Source organism: Rutilus rutilus (genome assembly GCF_951802725.1).
Source record: "Rutilus rutilus genome assembly, chromosome: 2".
NCBI lineage: Eukaryota > Metazoa > Chordata > Actinopteri > Cypriniformes > Leuciscidae > Rutilus > Rutilus rutilus.
The window spans coordinates 31,216,867-31,236,476 of NC_140210.1; the positions used below are offsets into that span (position 1 = coordinate 31,216,867).

Sequence of the window (19,610 nt, forward strand, 5' to 3'; positions counted from 1 at the left end):
TGTAGCCTAATAACATCATAGATTTACAGAAATTTTACATTTAAACAAAAGACAGGAAAGTGGCATCTTGCCTGTCAAAGAGGCCAACAGCCTTCGTACTCGCGTTAAGACAAAGGAAAAAAAGACATCAGGAGCCATGTGCCATACGTCTCCCTTGCTGGATTGAACGTTAGGCTATAGGAAAGAGTGGGTATGAAAATGAGAGGAACAAACACAAAAATAAAAACTCCTTACACCTTTCTTAACTGAACAGCTGGCCCATTTTACATGAATCTTGTGCCGTGGCTCTAGAATGTCTGCTGATACTCTCATAATTTTAAACCAATTATACTTTTTCCACACACACACACACACATATATAGTGACTATAGATCACTATAGTCTATATATAGTCTATAGACTATATATATATATATATATATATATATATATATATATATATATATATATATATATATATATATCTCATGCATAGCTTATTTGATGGTATTATAAGTCATTTAATTGTGGCCCATTTTAGCTGACTTTACAGTCTTTAGTTGGCCTGTTGTGCTGTGGAATTGACTGAAATGTAAATAGACTTAAATTTGAAACCAATTAGCATTTTTGAGCAATGGGCTGCCAAGGGAATTTCGTTGTTGAGTGTTTTGTTTTACAATAAATTTAAATGACATACAGTACAGTCCCACAAACGTACATTATGAGCCAATTTCAGTGAGTAAAAGAGATTAATTGAAATGGATAGGCTAAAAAAAACGGTTCCTTCATCGTCACCAAGCAGACCAATCAGCCCAGCCCCCACACCTGGAGATGAGTTCATTAAAACACTCGCACTACTAGCCGGTGACGTAGCCAGAGTCCTTCCCAATTTCACATGAAGCGTTACATAGGCTACTTTTGTTAAGAGCAGATCGCCTCGTTCTCATACTGACTTTTTACCTTTTCATCTTCTCAAAAAAAAAATCAGAAAAAAATGTTGTCAAATCTTGCTGTGTCACAGATGCTTAACCCCACAAGAGATAGAGAATAAATTGCGTTATACTGACAATTTGTTGTGAACAGATTCTGGTGGGCTGTTCTTTTGCGTGCGGACAGCTGTATGTTTCCTTCCACATCTCTCTTCGATGAAATAGATTGTCCCCTTTTTCGATGGGGACCATGCAAGCGGCCTTATTGTGTGTACAATCACGGCAACGACAATTCGTCTGGCGTGATGACTTCGACAGGTATGATTAATTTTTTTTTAAATTAAGGTCTGGAAACTATAGTATGTAGCCTACTACGCACTGTTGACACGTGGGCTGCGTTAAGTAATAGCAATGTCCTTTAAATGGATCTTTGAATCTGTGGGTCTGGTTCACAAACAAGATCTATCTGAATTGGTGCGGTGCTTGTTGACTCGAGAACCGACTCATTGAAATTTAAACTGTTGAAACGCACATCTCCGATTCGTTTGCATTATCGTGTGTTTGATGAGACTAAAGTTGCTTTAAATATAGTTCGTCCTAAAAGCAGAAGAAAAAAATTCATACAGGTTTGGAACAACTTGAGGATGAGTAAAATGACAGAATTTTCATTTTAGGATGAACTATCCCTTTAAAGCAACTTTAGCCTCATCAAACACACGATAACGCAAACGAATCGGAGATGTGCGTTTCAACAGTTTAAATTTCAATGAGTCGGTTCTCGAGTCAACAAGCACCGCACCAGTGCAGATCGTATAGATCTTGTTTGTGAACCAGTGGGTGAAATATCCCTTTATTAGTGTGGTAGTGTTATGTTTCAGTTTCAGTAATTCACAGCAGAACAGACGAGAGTAATCAGGCAGCTAGCATCAACTTAAAGGGATAGTTCACTTTGAAATTAATTTTTGATATGTTTTAGCTTACCTCAAGGGCATCCAAGATGTAGGTGTCTTTGTTTCCGCAGTAGTTTCAATTTTGATATTTTTAGGTCAAACCGTTCTTGTCTGTCAGTCATATAATGCAGGTCTGTGGTCACTGTCTCAAAACACAAGCACAGAGTCCAAATTAAAACAATTCCCCATCGTCCAAATGAAACAATTCCCCATCATAAGTACACACTGATGGCCTAAGACACGAAACGAGCGGTTTGTGTGAGAAAACGAACAGTATTTATATAGTTTTTAGCTCTTGAAAACAGCACACGTCCAAATTGTCAGACGGCGCGGGCGAGTATAGATGTATACATAGATGTCGCCTTGGCTACGGTTTCGTTCCAATGAACTGCAGTAGCGAAGGCGACATCTAGTGTATACATCTATACCCGCATAGATATATACACTAGATGTCGCTTTGCTACGGTTTCGTTCCAATGAACTGCAGTAGCCAAGGCGACATCTATGTATACATCTATACTCGCCCGCGCCGTCAGACCATTTGGACGTGTGCTGTTTTCAAGAGCTAAAAACTATATAAATACTGTTCGTTTTCTCACACAAACCGCTCGTTTCATGTCTTAGGCCATCAATGTGTACTTATGATGGGGAATTGTTTCATTTGGACGATGGGGAATTGTTTTAATTTGGACTCTGTGCTTGTGTTTTGAGACAGTGACCACAGACCTGCATTATATGACTGACAGACAAGAACGGTTTGACCTAAAAATATCAAAATTGAAACTACTGCGGAAACAAAGACACCTACATCTTGGATGCCCTTGAGGTAAGCTAAAACATATCAAAAATTAATTTCAAAGTGAACTATCCCTTTAACTTCTTTTCTTTTTCTTCTTCTTTACCATGCTTACCAACATCCAGTACAATGTATTGTGATCTGCAGCGCCCTCTACTGGTTAAACCGTAACTCAATCCACAACATATTTCCCCTCTTGTTTAGGAAGCTTACCAGGTAAAATAAAAATTAATACGCCGTCTCTTAAATCACTTAGACCTCGGCTATAATATAATGGAAACTTAAATGTTTCCTTATTCATACTTAACATTAGCATCCTTTTCTTTCCAATAACAGTATCAATTTAACATTTATAGCATGCAACATTGTTGAACACACTTCTAACAGAAGCGTTAAACTTAAGTGGAATTAAACAAACAATTTCACAAGCAAAACAGCATTCCAATTATAGTTTTTTTCCAGTCACATTTTCAATGTCCTCCTTTTAAAAATTTTTTTTTTTTTTATTATTATTTTTTTTTTATATACTTTGTCATTCCCTCTTAGTTTTGTTTAGAGATGACACGGTTGCGCAATTGTTTCTCTGTCAGCAGAGTAGATTTGCTTGCTGGACCGATGTTCACCTTTGTGCGCATTTTCCTGTTGAACATGAGTTCATATGGTGACACTCCTGTTGTACTGTGTGGAGTTGCACGGTACGTGAGCAAGAAGTCCTGTATGAATGGTTTCCATGGTTTCCTCTCCTGCTCGGCAGTAAGAAGTGTCTCTTTGAGAACGCGATTCCAGCGTTCAATGGCTCCGTATGCTTGTGGGTAATACAAAGACACTTTCCTGTGTGTAATGTCCCTCACTGCCAGAAATTCTGCGAACTCGCTCGAGGTAAACTATGTCCCATTATCACTGAGTTCTGTGGGGTTGCCGAAGCGGGCAAACACAGTAGACAGGAAGGTGGTGACAGCCGTGGTTGTGATTGAGTGTGTAAAAGCCACCTCCGGCCACTTTGTATGATAGTCAATCAGTGTCACTGCATAGCGGCAGTCCCAGTTCGCTGACTCGAACGGTCCGACGATGTCAATTCCTACTTCCTGCCATGGACCGTCTGGCAGTGAAACTGGCTGAAGTGGAGCAGCGTGCGTCTTAGCACTTTTATCATTCATCTGGCAGGTCACACATGCACTAATGCTGTCCTGCACCCACATGTCCATGAGCATTGAGCACTGCAGGTAGAGACTTTGCTGTTTTAGGCCACCCCTTTTTCATCTGTGCCCTGATGACAGTAAGCTCTGGGCATGCCTCACATGCCACAGCGAATTCCTTCACTGAGAGAGCTGTCAGTTCTGTGTCCAGCAGAGCTACAAGTTCAGGCTCAGTCACTGGCTCTGCATTCTCTTCTGATGGTAGAGGCAAACGGGAGAGACAGTCAGCAGCATAGTTTTGTGCTCCTGCACGATACACCACGTCATACGTGAAGCAAAGAAGTCTGGCTGACCACCGGGCAATACGCATTCCTGTGCGCCCAAGTCCTTTTGTGTGTAGCAGTGTGGTCAGAGCCTGGTGATCAGTACGCAGTGTAAATCTTGTCCCCCATAAGAAAGTCCTCCACTTTTCCGCTGCCCACACACAGGCTAACGCCTCCTTTTCTACAATGGAGTATTTCCGTTCCGCAGGGGTAAGTGAACGTGAGGCAAAAGCAACTGTGCGCTCCATGTTATCAGAGTGCATTTGTGTCAGTATGGCACCCAGACCATAATCCGAAGCATCTGTAGACACAATTGTAGGGAGGCTAGGGTCAAAGACGGATAGCGCTGAACTAGTTACAATGCAAGTCTTGACCGTGTCAAAGCTTGACTGTGCTGCTGCCGTCCACTGAAATGTGTCGTCAACGCAGGCAGTCTCGCATGGGCTCCACCAGAGATGCATAGTTTTGCACAAATTTTGCATACCATGCTGTGAGCCCCAGGAATGAGCGCAGTGTGGTGGCGTCGCTAGGCGCTGGAGCAGCTGTAATAGCCTTGAGGTGATCTTTGTCTGGCAGCAAACCCTGGGCTGAGATGGTGTGTCCAAGGAACCGTAGGCTGGTCTGGTTGAAGTGGCATTTTTCATTGTTGAGCTGGAGGCCAGCTTCCTTTAGCGCAGCAAGCACCATCTGCAGGTTACGATCATGCTCCTCCTTTTCTGTGCCATAGACTATGACGTCATCCAGATAGTTCTGGACCCCCTTGAGGTCTTTCAGCACCAGAGACATCATCTTGGAGAACGCACTTGGGGCTGAACACAGTCCATATGGAACCCGACGAAACCTGAAGAGCCCTTCGTGAGTTATAAATGCAGTCATATCTCTGCTTTCCTCTGCCAGTAAACACCTGATGATAAGCATTTGCCAAATCAATGGTAGAGAACACAGTGTCTCCACACATTTCAGAGAAGAGATCATCCATATGGGGAAGTGGGTGACTGTCCATCACTACAGCCTTGTTTGGTTCACGTAAGTCCACGCACATTCTCACTGAACCATTCTTTCGTCGTGTGACAACGATGGGTGATACCCATGGGGATGCGTCAATCCTCTCTATCACATCCATTTCTAACAGTCTCTCCAATTCAGCAGAGACAGCTTGTTTAACAGAGAGTGGGAGTCTCCGCAGCTTTTGTTGAACAGGCTGGACGTCTTCCCTGACTTTTACACGGTGAATGACACCTTTAGCAAGACCTAGCTTCTCCCCAGTCACTGATCCGGCTTTGATCTCTCTGATCTCTGTCACTGGGCCTGCAGGTGAGAGCACGATGTTGTTGTCAATAGAAAGTCTCAGTGCCTTGAATAAGTCCATTCCCAGCAGAGCTGTGCCTGTCTTCACGACGTACAGTGTAGCTGGTACTGTAATGGTCGCATACTGCACTGTAGCTGGCAGGCAACCCAGCACTGGAACATCAGATTTGGTGTAAGTCACTAACCTTTTTTCTGGCTCAGCAAGCGGCACACCACTGAAGTGCGCTCTGTAGAGGTGCTCAGGTATGATTGACACAGCCGATCCCGTATCCACCACTAGCTCCACAGTACGGGAAGTTGCCTTTGCATTTATGGCTACTGTGCATGTTGTTTTGTCATCTAGTTGTCCATTTTCTATCATTCGCACCGTATTCATTTCCAGAATAACTACTTCTCCTACCTTGGCCGTGGTTTGCTTGGACTTACATACACGGGCAAAGTGTCTGACCTTATTGCCGTTTCGGGAAGTCACTTTCCTTGCAGGGCAGTCCTGAGCATTTGCCAGGTGAGCTGCTGATCCACATCTAAAACAGCTTTGATCCTGTTTCAGTGCTGCTGCAGGCTCTGCGGAGTAACTGCTCTTTGCTCTGGTTCTGAATGGACGTTTCGGTCTCGCCTTCACCACGTGCACTGGAGCATGCGGCTCCGAAGCTAGAGTTTGGGCATGTCCGATGGCTGCTTCCACTTGACACGCCAACTTTACTGCTGTATCCAGAGTGAGATCTGCCTCAGTTTGTACTAACAGTCTCTCATGTATTTTTACACAGCTAGCATGCTCAATAAGTTGGTCCCGTATCATGTCATCTGTGTTCCCAGCAAACCCGCACGTTGTAGCTAACTCGCGTAGCACAGCCCACATACTCGGCTACAGTCTCATGCGGTCTCTGTACTCTTTGTATAAACTTGTGTTGTTCCACCACGACATTTATTGCTGGACTGAAATGTGCACGCAGTGCATCCACTGCTGAATCATAGGTTGTACCTACATTCGTGAGTGTATAAAATACACGTTGGCCTTCGGTGCCCAGGCAGTGTAGGAGAATTGCACGTTTCCTCGTGTCGGGCCAGTTGTCCCTCTCCGCGTGAATAGCAAGCAGGTAATTCCCGAACATTTTCATCCACATATCGAACGGAATGGTAGGTTGTCCACTGCATGGCAGGAACAACGCAGGAAGAGGCACACCGGCAGTTGCCATCCTCGTCGCCAAATTTGTTATGTTTCAGTAATTCACAGCAGAACAGACGAGAGCAACCAGGTAGCATCAACTTAACTTCTTTTCTTTTTTCTTTTTCTTCTTTACCATGCTTACCAACATCCAGTACAATGTATTGTGATCTGCAGCGCCCTCTACTGGTTAAACCGTAACTCAATACACAACAGATAGTTGGACTGTTAGCTAGCCTGCTTGGTGACGGTTTTATTAACATGGGCAGGAATCAAAGTTGTTTTTGTTAGTTGTAAATCATGTAACATATACAATAATATAACTGCATCATCGTGCACAAGAATTGCTGAATCATTTTAACTGGTTCTTAAAAATGTAAGAAATTAATGGGAGTTACAGGTGATTCTCACTTCATTTTATTAAAATGACATTTTGATAAAATGAGCTTTTTTTTTCTCATTTATTTTCCCCTCTCATTAAAATGTATTTCTTACCTAAATTTCCCAACATGTTTGCTCATTGTTCTGCCATTACGGCAGAGACAATTAGCTGATTGGTGAAAACATCTATGTAACAATTGTGCACTTTTTTTTTTTTTTTTTTTAATCCTCTACTTCACATTTATGTCTTGCAGATCCCAAAGTGACTCTTGCCAATGGAGCTTCTCACAACACTGAGGACAATTATGCTTGTCTTGAGGAACTGGAGAGGATCAACAAAGAAATAGAGGCAGTAAGGAGTGAGGTGGAAAAAGAACAAAAAAGACTGTCACTGTATCAGACATCACAGACCCTCACACAGACAGATAATGCAGGTCTTCGCTCTGAGAAATATTTAAGAACCACCAACAATCAGGCTAAAGACCAGAATGGAAACCATTTGAAATACAAAAAGCCTGTTTCCTCAAACAGTGGTTGTAAGTATGTGGTTGATCGTGCCAGACCCAAGACTGATTTGGAATATGACCCTTGTTCCAATTTCTCTGCAGATTTGCTATCCAGCAGCTCGGTAGACTGTAAGTTAAAGTCAACCGATAAAGTGGATGTTGAACATTGCCTGAAGAATGACCGAACAGGAAAAAATGTTCAGCATATGTCCTCTCATTTTGACAACTCTGATGATGAAGGTACCTTGATCATTGACATTCCACCATCAAATAATCAGGGAAAACGTAGGCCCAAACAGAAAGGCAAGTGTACAATGATTAAACCACTGCATTCACTTGAGGAGAATTGTGCAGTTAATAATGGCCAAACAAAACCCAGACAGCACAAAGAAAAGGTTTCTTCTGATGGAATTCCAAGTCATGAAATTAAACATATTGCGAGTGACCAGGAGAAAGAAAGGACCTCAGCGAAAACTGTGATAACTCAGGAACAAGAGTCTTCTGAGGGGGAACTTGTCATCGATGTGTTACCTATTGAAGATGAACACAAGCTTTCAAAGCAGTGTGGAACTATAACCAAGGAACTACTTGACTCACCCAAATTATGTCCTACTAGCGATGTCCCAGCTGAGGATGGTAATGAGGCTAATGAAGGGCCCTTAAATAAACGGGTAACAATTGCAAAGCACTCTGTAAAAGAAACCAAACCTTTTCTGGAGGATCTAAGAGGAGAACCTGTGACTGAACCAATTAACTTTACAAATCTCAAAATGGAAGCTTTTGTTACACAAAAAGAGCAAAACGTCCTGGATGACATTTCCACATGTCTAGACAATCTGAGAAGTGAGAGTGAGCGGATCAAATGTATTCAAGATGTTAAGATTTTTCCTGTTAGTTCAGTTTATGGAGATGAAGATATTTCCTCACTTTCTCCTGCGAGTGTAGGACAAAATGCATCTTTTAGGGCAGAACCACAAGTTGACTGCATCTCAAGTTATACTCAACAGTCAGAAATTGTATCGTCTAAGATCCTCTCCCAAGAGCAAGCACATCAGCAGTACTTCCCCATGGTCTCGTCTCAGTCCTTTCCTTCATCCTTACATAAGGTAGAAGAGCATGGATGTCCACTCTCTCAAAGCCTGGCTGAAACATCTTGGCCAACTATTCAAAAAAGTCCCGTCAATACATTTGCTCAGAACATACCTGCATATGTTTCAGAGATTGACTCCAGAACTCTTTCAGCACCATCAACTAGTCAACTCAACCTGAAAACACCTGTGGCCTTTGAAAGATTTCCTACATCAGATGCATCATTCCTTGTTCCCTGTGACATGCCTCTACTTCCACAGACCTTTGCATCTGCAGCGATGACAGGAGTTAATAATGAAGCCATTGTAGTTGACTCTAGTTCTGATGAGGAGCTCAGATATTCAGACCTAGATCTTTCAGAAACTGACCCAATGGAAGAGTGCTACAGAATCTTCATGGAAGCCAACCAAAATGAAGCTCCTGTTGTTCATTGTGATCCATCTGTAAGTAAATTCATCCAATATGTAATTTTGTATTTAGATATACTGGTGTGTAGATCATAACAAAGTCTCTCATGCTTACCAAAGCTGCATATGTTTGATAAATGATACTGTAAAAAAGTGTATTGTGAAAATACTGTATATTATGAAATATATAAATAACAAATTATTCCTGTAATGGCAAAGCTGAATTTTCAGCAGTCATCATTACTCCAGTCTTTAGTGCTACATGATCCTGAAACATGATAGTGAAACATTTCTTATCAGTGTTGGAAAAAAAAGTTGTGCTGCTTTATATTCAAAGAATCCAGAAAAATATTAAGTTCAAAAGAACAGCATTTATTTCAAATGTAAATCTAATGTAATGTTGTAAATGTCACTTTTGATTAATTGAATGCATCCTTGCTGAATAAAAATATTAATTTCAAAAAAAAAAAAAAAAAAAAATCCTACTGACACCAAACTTTTAAGCAGTAGTGTACGCACCTCATGTTTTTTAGGAAGAAGTATTAGAAAGCCAAGAAACTGAGATAAAGTCCAATCCAACAGCTGTGCTGAAGAAAAGGGTGGCACATGTGGCGAGGTTTGAGGTATGAGATGATTTATCCTCTTATTTGTAATATGAAAGTACATATTGTATTCCTTTTGAAAAACATTTACTTTAATTTAACAAATTAATATTCCATCAGTAATTATTTGCTCTCCAAATTCAACAGCCATCAAGTACAAGTAAAAGCAAACCACAGATTATTGTCCCTCTTCGAGAGGGAGGCTCCCATTTGACCATTCCCTCCAGAACTCAATTATGCCAAAGAAGAGCAGCCATTTTGACTACTGCCATAAAAGGGTGTCAGTCCCAAGTCATAAGTAGTGCTCCCAAAAAAGTTTATATACCCAATGTCATTCATTCAAGCACCGTGCAAAACCGTAAGCACCATGTACACTTTGTTTTATAAGATTGGTTATTCATATTTTAGGGAATTGTCATTTACTTCTGTTTTTTTGTTTTGTTTTTTTTATAGCCTTTAATAGTCTTGGTATATTTCCGGTTGGTTCTGCTGTACAGCTGGGGACAAATCTGCACTTCATCGTACCTGAAGGAAATTGTGCTTTACCTCTGACACTAATTCCAACCACAATGTCCGTCCAACGGACACCTCCGCCTTCCCCATCTGTTCAGTTTTCGCAAACTCCACATACTCCACATCCTCCACAACCAGCCAACTACACACCAGCTAAGGTTTGCTTTGCACTTTACTCTACTAGTCTGTCCGTGTTTTTTTTTTTTTTTACCCTTTTCTATTGGCTATTTTTCTTTTGTAGTCTATTTGTGGGGTTAAAGTTGGCATGCAGTGATATTTCACCCTATCTGTTTTAATCTACAATCAAAAAGATCTGCCACTACTTTAGTTTTATTAACTTTAAGATGAAGTGATAGGAAATTTCATGAATTTTGTAGGCAATGGGCATCAAAAGAAAGGCAAAAGTACATCACGAGGGTGGGGCAAAGGTACCACATGATGTTCGTCAACGTTATGTGAACCTCTTTGTGGAGGAGTTCCTGAGATCATCTGTGACGGTGCAAGATGCATTTGAGAAGGTCTGTGTTTGAGAGATCAAAATTACACTTCTTATTCATTTAATTCTCTGATTATGTTTTTTTTATGTGTTTCTTTCCCAACATATCTATTTAAATGCTCAGGCTCTGGCAGAAGAAAAAATAGTTTATGACCGCAGTATCAATAAGCTCAAGTATCTAAGCATAGCCGTCAATGCACTTAAGAGACTTAAAAACCAAAACGTCTTGCCTGCCAAAGGTAGGTTTGGTATATTTATACATGATGTGCTTTTGTTCAAATTACTGCAGCCACTTTTGTTTACTGCACCGTACACTCCTATCAGGTCACCCTCCTTATATGTACTTACAGCTCCCAGTGAGAGAGATCAGCATGTGTCTAGAGGCAATGTACCACTAAATACCCAAGCACTTCAGGGATCCGGTAAGAGCTGGCTCTCGTTTCAGGGTCAATGTAGAGTCTTCACCTCTGTCGTTATATTTATTTTATTTATGCATTTATTTATTTCATTATAGGTGTAGTTTATTAAAATGCACAGTAGGCAGTACTCTATCTTCATATGGTAACTTTGTATGTAGTAGTAATTAAAACTAAATTTTTACATTTTCTAAATCCATGCAAAACATGGATAGTCATGGTCAAGTCGTTGTTGTTAGTAGTAGTGCTGTTGTTAATATAATATTTATCAACAGTGGGTCTATATATTATTTCATATATACATATATCTATACACTACCGTTCAAAAGTTTTGGGGTAAGATTTAAAAAAAAAAATCGATAGAAGTCCCTTTTGCATACACATGCATTATGTATTTTTCAAACATACCATCAAAAGAGAAATACTGTTAAATATTTTTACAATTTAAAATAACATATTTATTTATTTATTTTTTATCCTGTGGAACTTAGCAGTCATTACTCAAGTCTTCAGTTTCACATGATTTGTTTTTTCTAATATGCTAATTTGGTGCTCAAGCAACATTTTCTTATTATCAATGTTGAAAATTGTTGTGCTGCTGCTTTTTATGCAAAATTCTATTCATCAAAGAATCCTGGAGAAAAAAAAAGTTGTAAAAGTCTTTACTGTCACTTATGATTACATTAGTGCATCCTTGCTATCAATCAAATGTATTTATTGCTATTCATTTCTGTACAATATGTGCCCAACATATAGGTGTTGTCACTGCAGATGTAGTTATTATGATTATATGTAAATATAAGTTTTACTGATGCAGGCGATTTGACACTTTATGAGCAACTGAAGGAGCATGTTCTGTCTGAAGACATGTTGCAAGTAAACAACTTCCCTCGTAAACATCAGGATAAAGCTGACTTTGCCATCCAGTATGGAGATACCAAGAAGGGCATAAGCGACCGTGAGTAGACTTTCCAGTCACCGTAGGACTTTTAGTGTTACAATCATGTTTAATTGCAACCAATATTTAATATATTGATGAAGCTATTAGGATTTGAAGCCTTTTAAATAATTAGGAATACAATGGTAACAGCTTTAAAGAGAATCTGCTGTCGATGTGGAGCGACGTTCTCTGTTGACAAAAGTGGAAAGCACACCCGAAGAGAGGAGTGTAACTACCATTATGGAAAAGTCATAGAGAATCGAGGTAAGAATGGCTTAGAATGTCTCTAAAACTTTATTTATTTATTTATTTCTATCAATACCAATTAATCTACTCTGTATGTCTTCTCTCATAGTGCCGGGAGGTGTTGAGACACGCTACAGTTGTTGTGAGAATGCAGTTGGGTCACCTGGATGCCAAGTGTTCAATGTATTATGATTCAAGAATTATACTCGTACAACTACGGCCACTCATATACTCGTGCTTTGTTGGAGGGGCTGAAAACATTTTTTTCTCCACTCCTTAATACCATGATATTTCCTTGAACTGAATTTTCAATGGCAATATTGTAGTGTTTCACCAAACATACTAATCCATTTTATTTCAGTTACTAAAGTTGAGACTTCCACTATTTTCTAATGTACATGTTTACAGCTTCATGTCCATGATGCAGTAAGTCTTCAGGGCTTTGTTTGCAGTGTCCCTCAATCTTCGGGGGGCAAAACATGTCCAGGAGTCTTTGCTGTTGACACACAAACAGTAAGGGTTATGCATTAATCATAATTCAAATAAAACGAAACAAAAAAGAACTGAGGGGTACATTAATGTGACCGTTTATTCATTTGAACTTGTGTTTTACCAGTGCTACACGACTCAAGGCCTGGAACTAGCAAGAGTGACTGTAGTCAACAGCAGTTTGCAAGTCATCTTTGACTCCTTTGTCAAGCCTGGTAATGATGTCATTGACTATAACACCAGGTGGGATGTTAATTTTAATATGTTAATTTGTTTCAGTGGAGCGAACTGTGATATGTTGTAAGTCATAACTTTTTATCCTGCTCAGATTCTCAGGCATCAGTGAAGATGATGTGAAGGGTACCAGCTCATCTTTGCACGATGTACAAGCAGTGCTTTTGAGCTTTATTAATGCGGACACGATTCTGATTGGCCATGGCTTGGAGAATGACTTAGCTTCTCTCAAAGTGAGTTCTAACGCCATGCTCTCAAGATTTTTGGGCCATTTTTATAACTGGAATTATGTAACCTTTCAACATTATGAACTAGGCATTGGCTTTTATCCTCAAGTTTGTAGTTTTAATTGGAGCCTCTTAAGAATTACATTTTGGTTGTTCTGCCGTCTTCAGATTATTCACAACAATGTGATTGACACGTCAGTGGTGTTTCCCCATCGTCTGGGTCTGCCACACAAAAGAGAACTTAACAGTCTGACTGCAGACTACCTCCGGAGAATTATCCAAGAGAGTGGTATGTTGGCCTGTTAAACAAATTTGTAAACGATGACCATGATCACACCTCGCCGAATCAGAAACCGTAGCTTTTGCTGGACTCCAGCTGTATATTGTTTCATGGCACATTATCCAAACACTCAGAAGTAGGGATAGTGTACACAGGGATCATTCAGAATTGTTGATAACTCTTCCATGAAATTGCTGCAGAAGTAGTAATTGAGTCAGTACTGAAGGGAAATTGAGCACACCTACAAACATGACTTGCATACAACTCAACAGCACATGCTTGCTGCTTAAAAAGAAAACAAACAAAAAATAAATTTCTCATTTGCCACAGTGGCGGGTCATGATACACGAGAGGATGCCACTGCATGCATGGAGCTCATGCTTTGGAGGGTGAAAGAAGACTCCAAAGTGAAGAGATGGTGACTTTCAATAAAGTTTATTCATTTTTCTTTGTTCATTCAGGTCATGCACTAGTGTATTTGGTGCTTTTGCTTGCATATAAACCCGTGTGGAGTGTTGGGTATTCACTGATTATTTTTGTTTAATTATTATATAAATAGGTATATGATACATTTGTATTTGGCCATAAAACTTTTTTTTAGCTTCACACTATTGATTGTATATTTGTAACAATTAATAGGCAATTCTTATTTTTTTTGTGGACTTATGATGCACTGTTGGAGTACTGTGAATCTTTGAAATCTGGTAAGAGGGAATGAAATTAAAGGCATTGACAAGAAATAACTATTGTTTGATTTTACTTTAATCATATATTCTGAAGTGTTAATTGGCATCCAGGTGTTTGTGTAATCATGTGTAATCGGTCATTTCCCCCCATTTGAGCCAATAAGAGTCTGCTGCTTATCAGCACCACATGCATCAAATCTAGTTAATCAGATAATGAGAAGGTAAGTGTCTCAGGAAGTCTTTTATTTTAAAAGCTTTTAAAAGTAAGATGTGTAAGTTTAATTCGCAGATAATTATATAATGTTTTAATATGCAGAGAATATCAGTAAAAAAAAGGGATGAGAAATTCTGTGCCATACATAGGAAACATTGGTGTTTTTGAAACATTGCTGCTGCTTCATTTGCTTCAGCATCTAGACCAGCCCAATGTAACAATGGCTGTGAGTTTGTACAGCCAATAGCAGGCAGGTGGGCGGGGCATAGTGTTTTAGAAACCTGTTGGGATCAATATAGTCAGGATTTTTCAGTTGGTGACGCTAGTGGAACAGAAATTCTTTTCACACTGAGACAACCACCACCAAAATTATATGTACCCAGGCCAATTAGCATGTTTACATACCCCCAAAAACAGTACAAATCTGAATAGCGTTTGCTATATTTCTACAGCAATACCATATTGATATAAATTGGAAAAAAATGCACTCAAAACAAATAGATATAGGCCTAGCTGAACACCTACTCTGGTGTTAGTCTTTACATTTCATTACCATCTATACAAAAGGGCACAACTTAGAAATAATTTTGTACTGTAATGTAACATACTGAAGTGAATTTTAAACAGTAGAGAGGTGTCATACATGTGTGGTAAAGAAATTTCACAATAAATGAATGCTGCCTGTTGTTAGTGTTTTTAAGTCATTGTTTAATAAGCGATTACGTTTTTTTTGGGGGGTGATGACCTTTGCTAGTGTTATGGAAGAATGAGCTGATTTGAGACATACGTATGAAGTGTTTTGGCAGTTTTAGTGCATTTTGAGTGTGAAATTAACTGCTGTGCCAAGATGAAAGCTGGTTAAGAGAACTGTGTGAAGAGTGAGATTGCAGTGAGATCCAGGCAGATGAGCAATGATTGTCAGAGATCAATTTTTCAATAAGGAACAACACATTTTATTAAATAAAATGTAAAATTATAAGGACAACCAATGAATCAAGTAAATATTAAAATTGTAATGACACATAAGTTTCAAGATATAATTATTTTTCTATCTAGATAATAATCAAACCCAAAGTAGTGTACCTAACAGATGAAGTTTGTGAAGATAAAAGAATAGAGAAAGAAAGGTCCAAAAGAAGTAAGATATTTGCAGAATGAAAAGAGAGAGACAAAATAGAAGCCCAGAGTCTTCTGAAACTAAACATTTTATATGATGTACTTATAACAGGAAGGGACTAGGGAAAGTACTTATTAAAATTATTGGTATTTCTCTTTGTACCTCGATTCCAAGAAAGACAATGAATTATGCAAACACATTTGGCATGAGATGGGATACTAGACCTTGTAGAAGTAGCTAAGAAGGATCAACATAGAAGATGGTATGTCTCAGATTTTGGAGATGTGGTACTAAAAAAAAAAAAAAAAAAAAAACATGCCTTGAATAAATCTTCAGGACAAAGGTTAAATGGATGTCTGAATAGGATATATGAACAATTAGTATATGACATCAAAAGATATATTGAACAAAAAGAACACTCATAAAACCAAAATTTGAATAAATTCAAATATGAAAGATATTACACACTACACCAGTTTTGAAAAAAAGTGACCTTAATATTGAGAAATGTCCAAGAATATGAAATATGTAAACACTTTATTTATAAATCAAAACACTATCCACACTAACTTTTGTTTATACCAATTCAGATAATAATTTGCCAGCTCTAATTCGTAATGCCAGCAATAGTAATTTCAAACCTGAAGGGCTGTTAGACCCGGCCTCAGTCTCTGTGTCACGTCCGCTCAGTCTCTGACCCAAAATCAGATTCCCTTTAATTCATTCTGATGGGACTGAACCCTAGAAAAGAACTGAACTGAACAAGGCTACTGCTCTGAATTGACTTTTAAATGGCTCCTGGTGGAGTTTTACCTGCTTGTTTGACTCTTTCCACTCTTTTGACAGGTGTTTGAGGTCCGTGGCTGCAGTGAAAAGCCAGTGTGAGTGCTGGTGAAACAGTGGGCTGACATGCCCGGGAGCAGTGCCAGGGCGCTGTTGATGCTGCCCGTTTGGGCTCATGCTGTACAAGCTGTGTGAGCGTGGCCCAACTGGCTGCTGGGAATGCCTCCGCGACAGCCCTGGACTACTGTAGCAGCATCCACATGAACACACTGCTTTTGGCACAGAGTGAAAGAAACCAGATGCTCGCCCTTACAGCCGGGAATGTAGGAAAATCTGTTTGTGTGGAGATTAATGATTAGTTTACAGAATATTTTGAAAGATGTATAATCAAAGTAATATTTCTATGATTGGATTTATTTTATTACAGCTTCTAACAAAAAACAAAGATATTTATTATGTTAGGATGATAAACTTATTTGAAAGTATTCACTACCTATAAAAGTAGGCTACAGAGTGGTTCACAGGGGCATAGCATATATTTAGATTTGTACATGTATCTTTTTTTCCCCCAATTTGTTTGACAAGGTCTTCCCTCAAAACAGAATTGATGACTTGCTACCCAGTGTCTTAATTGTATGACAAATGACCATGTGGCACTATGCTAATTGATTGAAGACAGGAATTCAGTTGGGTTAATTGAATGGCACAGGAAAAAATCATTCAATCTAAAGTGTGTTGCGTTCCTAGAAAACTCACCGAAGGTTAATTAGTTTTTACCTTTGAATCAATAAAATCAATATGAAAGAAAATCCAACCTTGTAACCTTTTGGTTGTTTCTATTCACATGGTACGCAAAGTGGAAAGATACATTTTAGATGACCTTTTTTTGGGGGGGTGGCACGATTCAGCGTTCAGTAATAGAGAATGTATCAAACAGAATGTGTGCAGAATCCTTGACTTAACTTTCAGCACAAAGCAACAAAAAATAAGGCAAAATGATTTTTTCCCAATGCTCACCCCCAAACCAGACACTGAAACATCAGACAAATTGGTAGCAATTTCAAGCATTTCTTATTTGCTCTGAACCCAGCATCCAGCTGCTAGCATGCAGCCTGTTGAGTGCATAGGAGATAAACCAGTGTCACAAAGTTAATTGCATTACTTAAAACTGGCGTTATCAACTGGATGGGCAACCTTATGATGGATATGGTTTTTGGACATCATTTCAACATGGTTGGCGTGATAGTAATCTAATATTTATTTGATTCTCATTTGTGTAAAAAAGCATGAAATTGTTCTCCCCTGTATACAAAGACATGTCCTCTTGCTATCATAATATGATAGTGTAGTAAAAAAAAAAAAAAAAAAAATCAAATGTGCATTTTAGAAAAAAGCTCCAAAATAATTACATTTCTTGCAACAAACAAAAGTGCAATATTAATTGTCATTGTAAATGCTTTTCTACTTCTAAGTTTTTTAAGATCTTGAATTTATATTATTGTCAGGGAGGAGATTTTGACATTTTGAGTGTGAGTTGTCATAAGTGATATATATATATATATATATATATATATATATATATATATATATATATATATATATATATATATATATTATAATATTAACATATAATATTGAATATATTTTAAGAAAGAAGATAACCTATGTGGCTTAGATTTTTTTTATTTTTTTTTTATTAAGAAATCAATTGAAACATCAGGTTGAAACAGATTCTGGATAAGACAAGTCAAGATTACTAGTAAAATAATTATCTTCCTTTTTTCCTGAAGTAAACTCAAGGTCCATAATATTTTAGGATGTATAGTAGGGGCATTACATTGTAAACAATTTCTCCATAAAAAGTAAACCAGAAGTTTAATTTGTTTGTTAGTCATTTGTGTTAAGGACCATCAGTGACTCCGTTTCTAGTAAAACTAGGTTACAATATTATTAATAACCCAATCACATTTTAGCCAATGAGGTCATCAAATTGTTTTTGGAAAAGTCAATACCAAAAAGATTAATTAGTAGCCTACCGTAAATGGAATACCTGTTGCAAAATTGTCTGACTTCTCTAATAAAACAGATTTTTTTTTTTATTGTAAACTACAAATATAAATCACTCTGAAATTAAGATTTAATCGAAAACACATTGAAGATTAGTAGACAGGATATCAGTTCATTTAGCGATAAGCTATTTCCTCCACTGACATCCATTCCAAAAAAAAAAAAAAAGAGCCTCTTGTCTCCTTTCCAGTGTACTATCGCACTACGCCTTTTTGGGGTTAAAGGGATAGTTCACCCAAAAATGTAAATCCTGTCATCATTTACTCACCCTCAAGTTGTTCCAAACCTGTATGAGTTTCTTTGTTCTGCTGAACACAAAGGAAGATATTTGGAAGAATGTTTGTAATCAAACAGATCTCGGTCCCCATTGACTTCCATAGTAGGAAAAAAAATATACTATGGTAGTCAATGGGGACCGAGATCTGTTTGGTTACAAACATTCTTCCAAATATCTTCCTTTGTGTTCAGCAGAACAAAGAAACTCATACAGGTTTGGAACAACTTGAGGGTGAGTAAACAATGATAGAATATTCATTTTTGGGTGAACTATCCCTTTAATCTTGGAGGCTCCCCCAGGGAGTTACACTCGTGGCTGCCTGACCATCTGAACAGTAACATCATACAGAAAAATTGCAATCTATACAGTCAGATGGTTGAAGTCTAACTGGGTGCTAGCTACTAGACAAACACTGCCCTTTTAAGACCACCTTGTCTGGAGAGGCCAGCTTGCCAAGGGCTTGTGTATAATCTCTCTTCCCAATGAGCGTCCCCCGTCGCGCCTCCAGATTGTCAGGATTCCCACTGAGCTCCCCTGGTTTTATCTGACATGGGATCATGCTATGGGTGGCTGTGGCCCGTGTGCTCATCGATAGATGGAAAATTCCTGCATACGACAAATGTAAAAAGTATTCAGTCTGTGAGATTGAGAGCTTTTTTTGCAACCCAGACTGATTGGAAAACATGCCTCTAACGACATTTCTGCTAAATATTACGCTACTTCTTGCAGGTTTTGAGACGCATCAAAATAATGTACTACCTACCCTAAACCTAACCAATGGTGTAACAAAAGCAAATCTGAAAAAACTTTTTTATCTTTGAGCTCTTTTATCATGACTTGTGTTTCATGTGACTTGAGTGCTCAGCATTTGCTATGCATGTAGTTTTTCAAAGATGTAGGAAGAGGCAAATTTTTTTTTTTTTTTTGATGAGCCTTTGTTGCTTTTTTAATCTAAAGCTGATTCTAATTTGATGATCATTGATTTTACATCATGCAAAATTAAAGTCAACCAGCAAGTTAATCAACCAGTCGACCAGCCCTGCCTCCACACAGC

At 38.7% G+C, this 19,610-nt stretch overlaps 1 protein-coding gene across 2 annotated transcripts; it reads left to right on the forward strand.

Annotated features, from left to right (window-relative positions):
- Positions 1-845: 845 nt before the first annotated feature.
- On the forward strand, positions 846-16,351 carry LOC311282666 (uncharacterized protein). 2 transcript variants are annotated; one of them, XM_084396592.1, is made up of 16 exons: positions 846-1,226; positions 7,222-9,005; positions 9,503-9,592; positions 9,719-9,929; positions 10,025-10,242; positions 10,462-10,602; positions 10,705-10,819; positions 10,931-11,002; positions 11,814-11,954; positions 12,087-12,200; positions 12,292-12,365; positions 12,591-12,695; positions 12,799-12,914; positions 13,000-13,138; positions 13,301-13,421; positions 13,743-14,149. In XM_084396592.1, exons 1-16 carry the CDS (start codon positions 1,100-1,102, stop codon positions 13,832-13,834), a joined length of 3,660 nt encoding a protein of 1,219 aa, XP_084252718.1. In that variant the 5' UTR covers positions 846-1,099; the 3' UTR covers positions 13,835-14,149. The 2 variants fall into 2 exon arrangements, with proteins under 2 accessions (XP_084252718.1, XP_084252717.1); XM_084396591.1 differs by lacking the exon at positions 13,743-14,149 and adding an exon at positions 16,276-16,351 and having other exon boundaries at positions 849-1,226.
- The last annotated feature ends 3,259 nt before the right edge of the window (positions 16,352-19,610 follow it).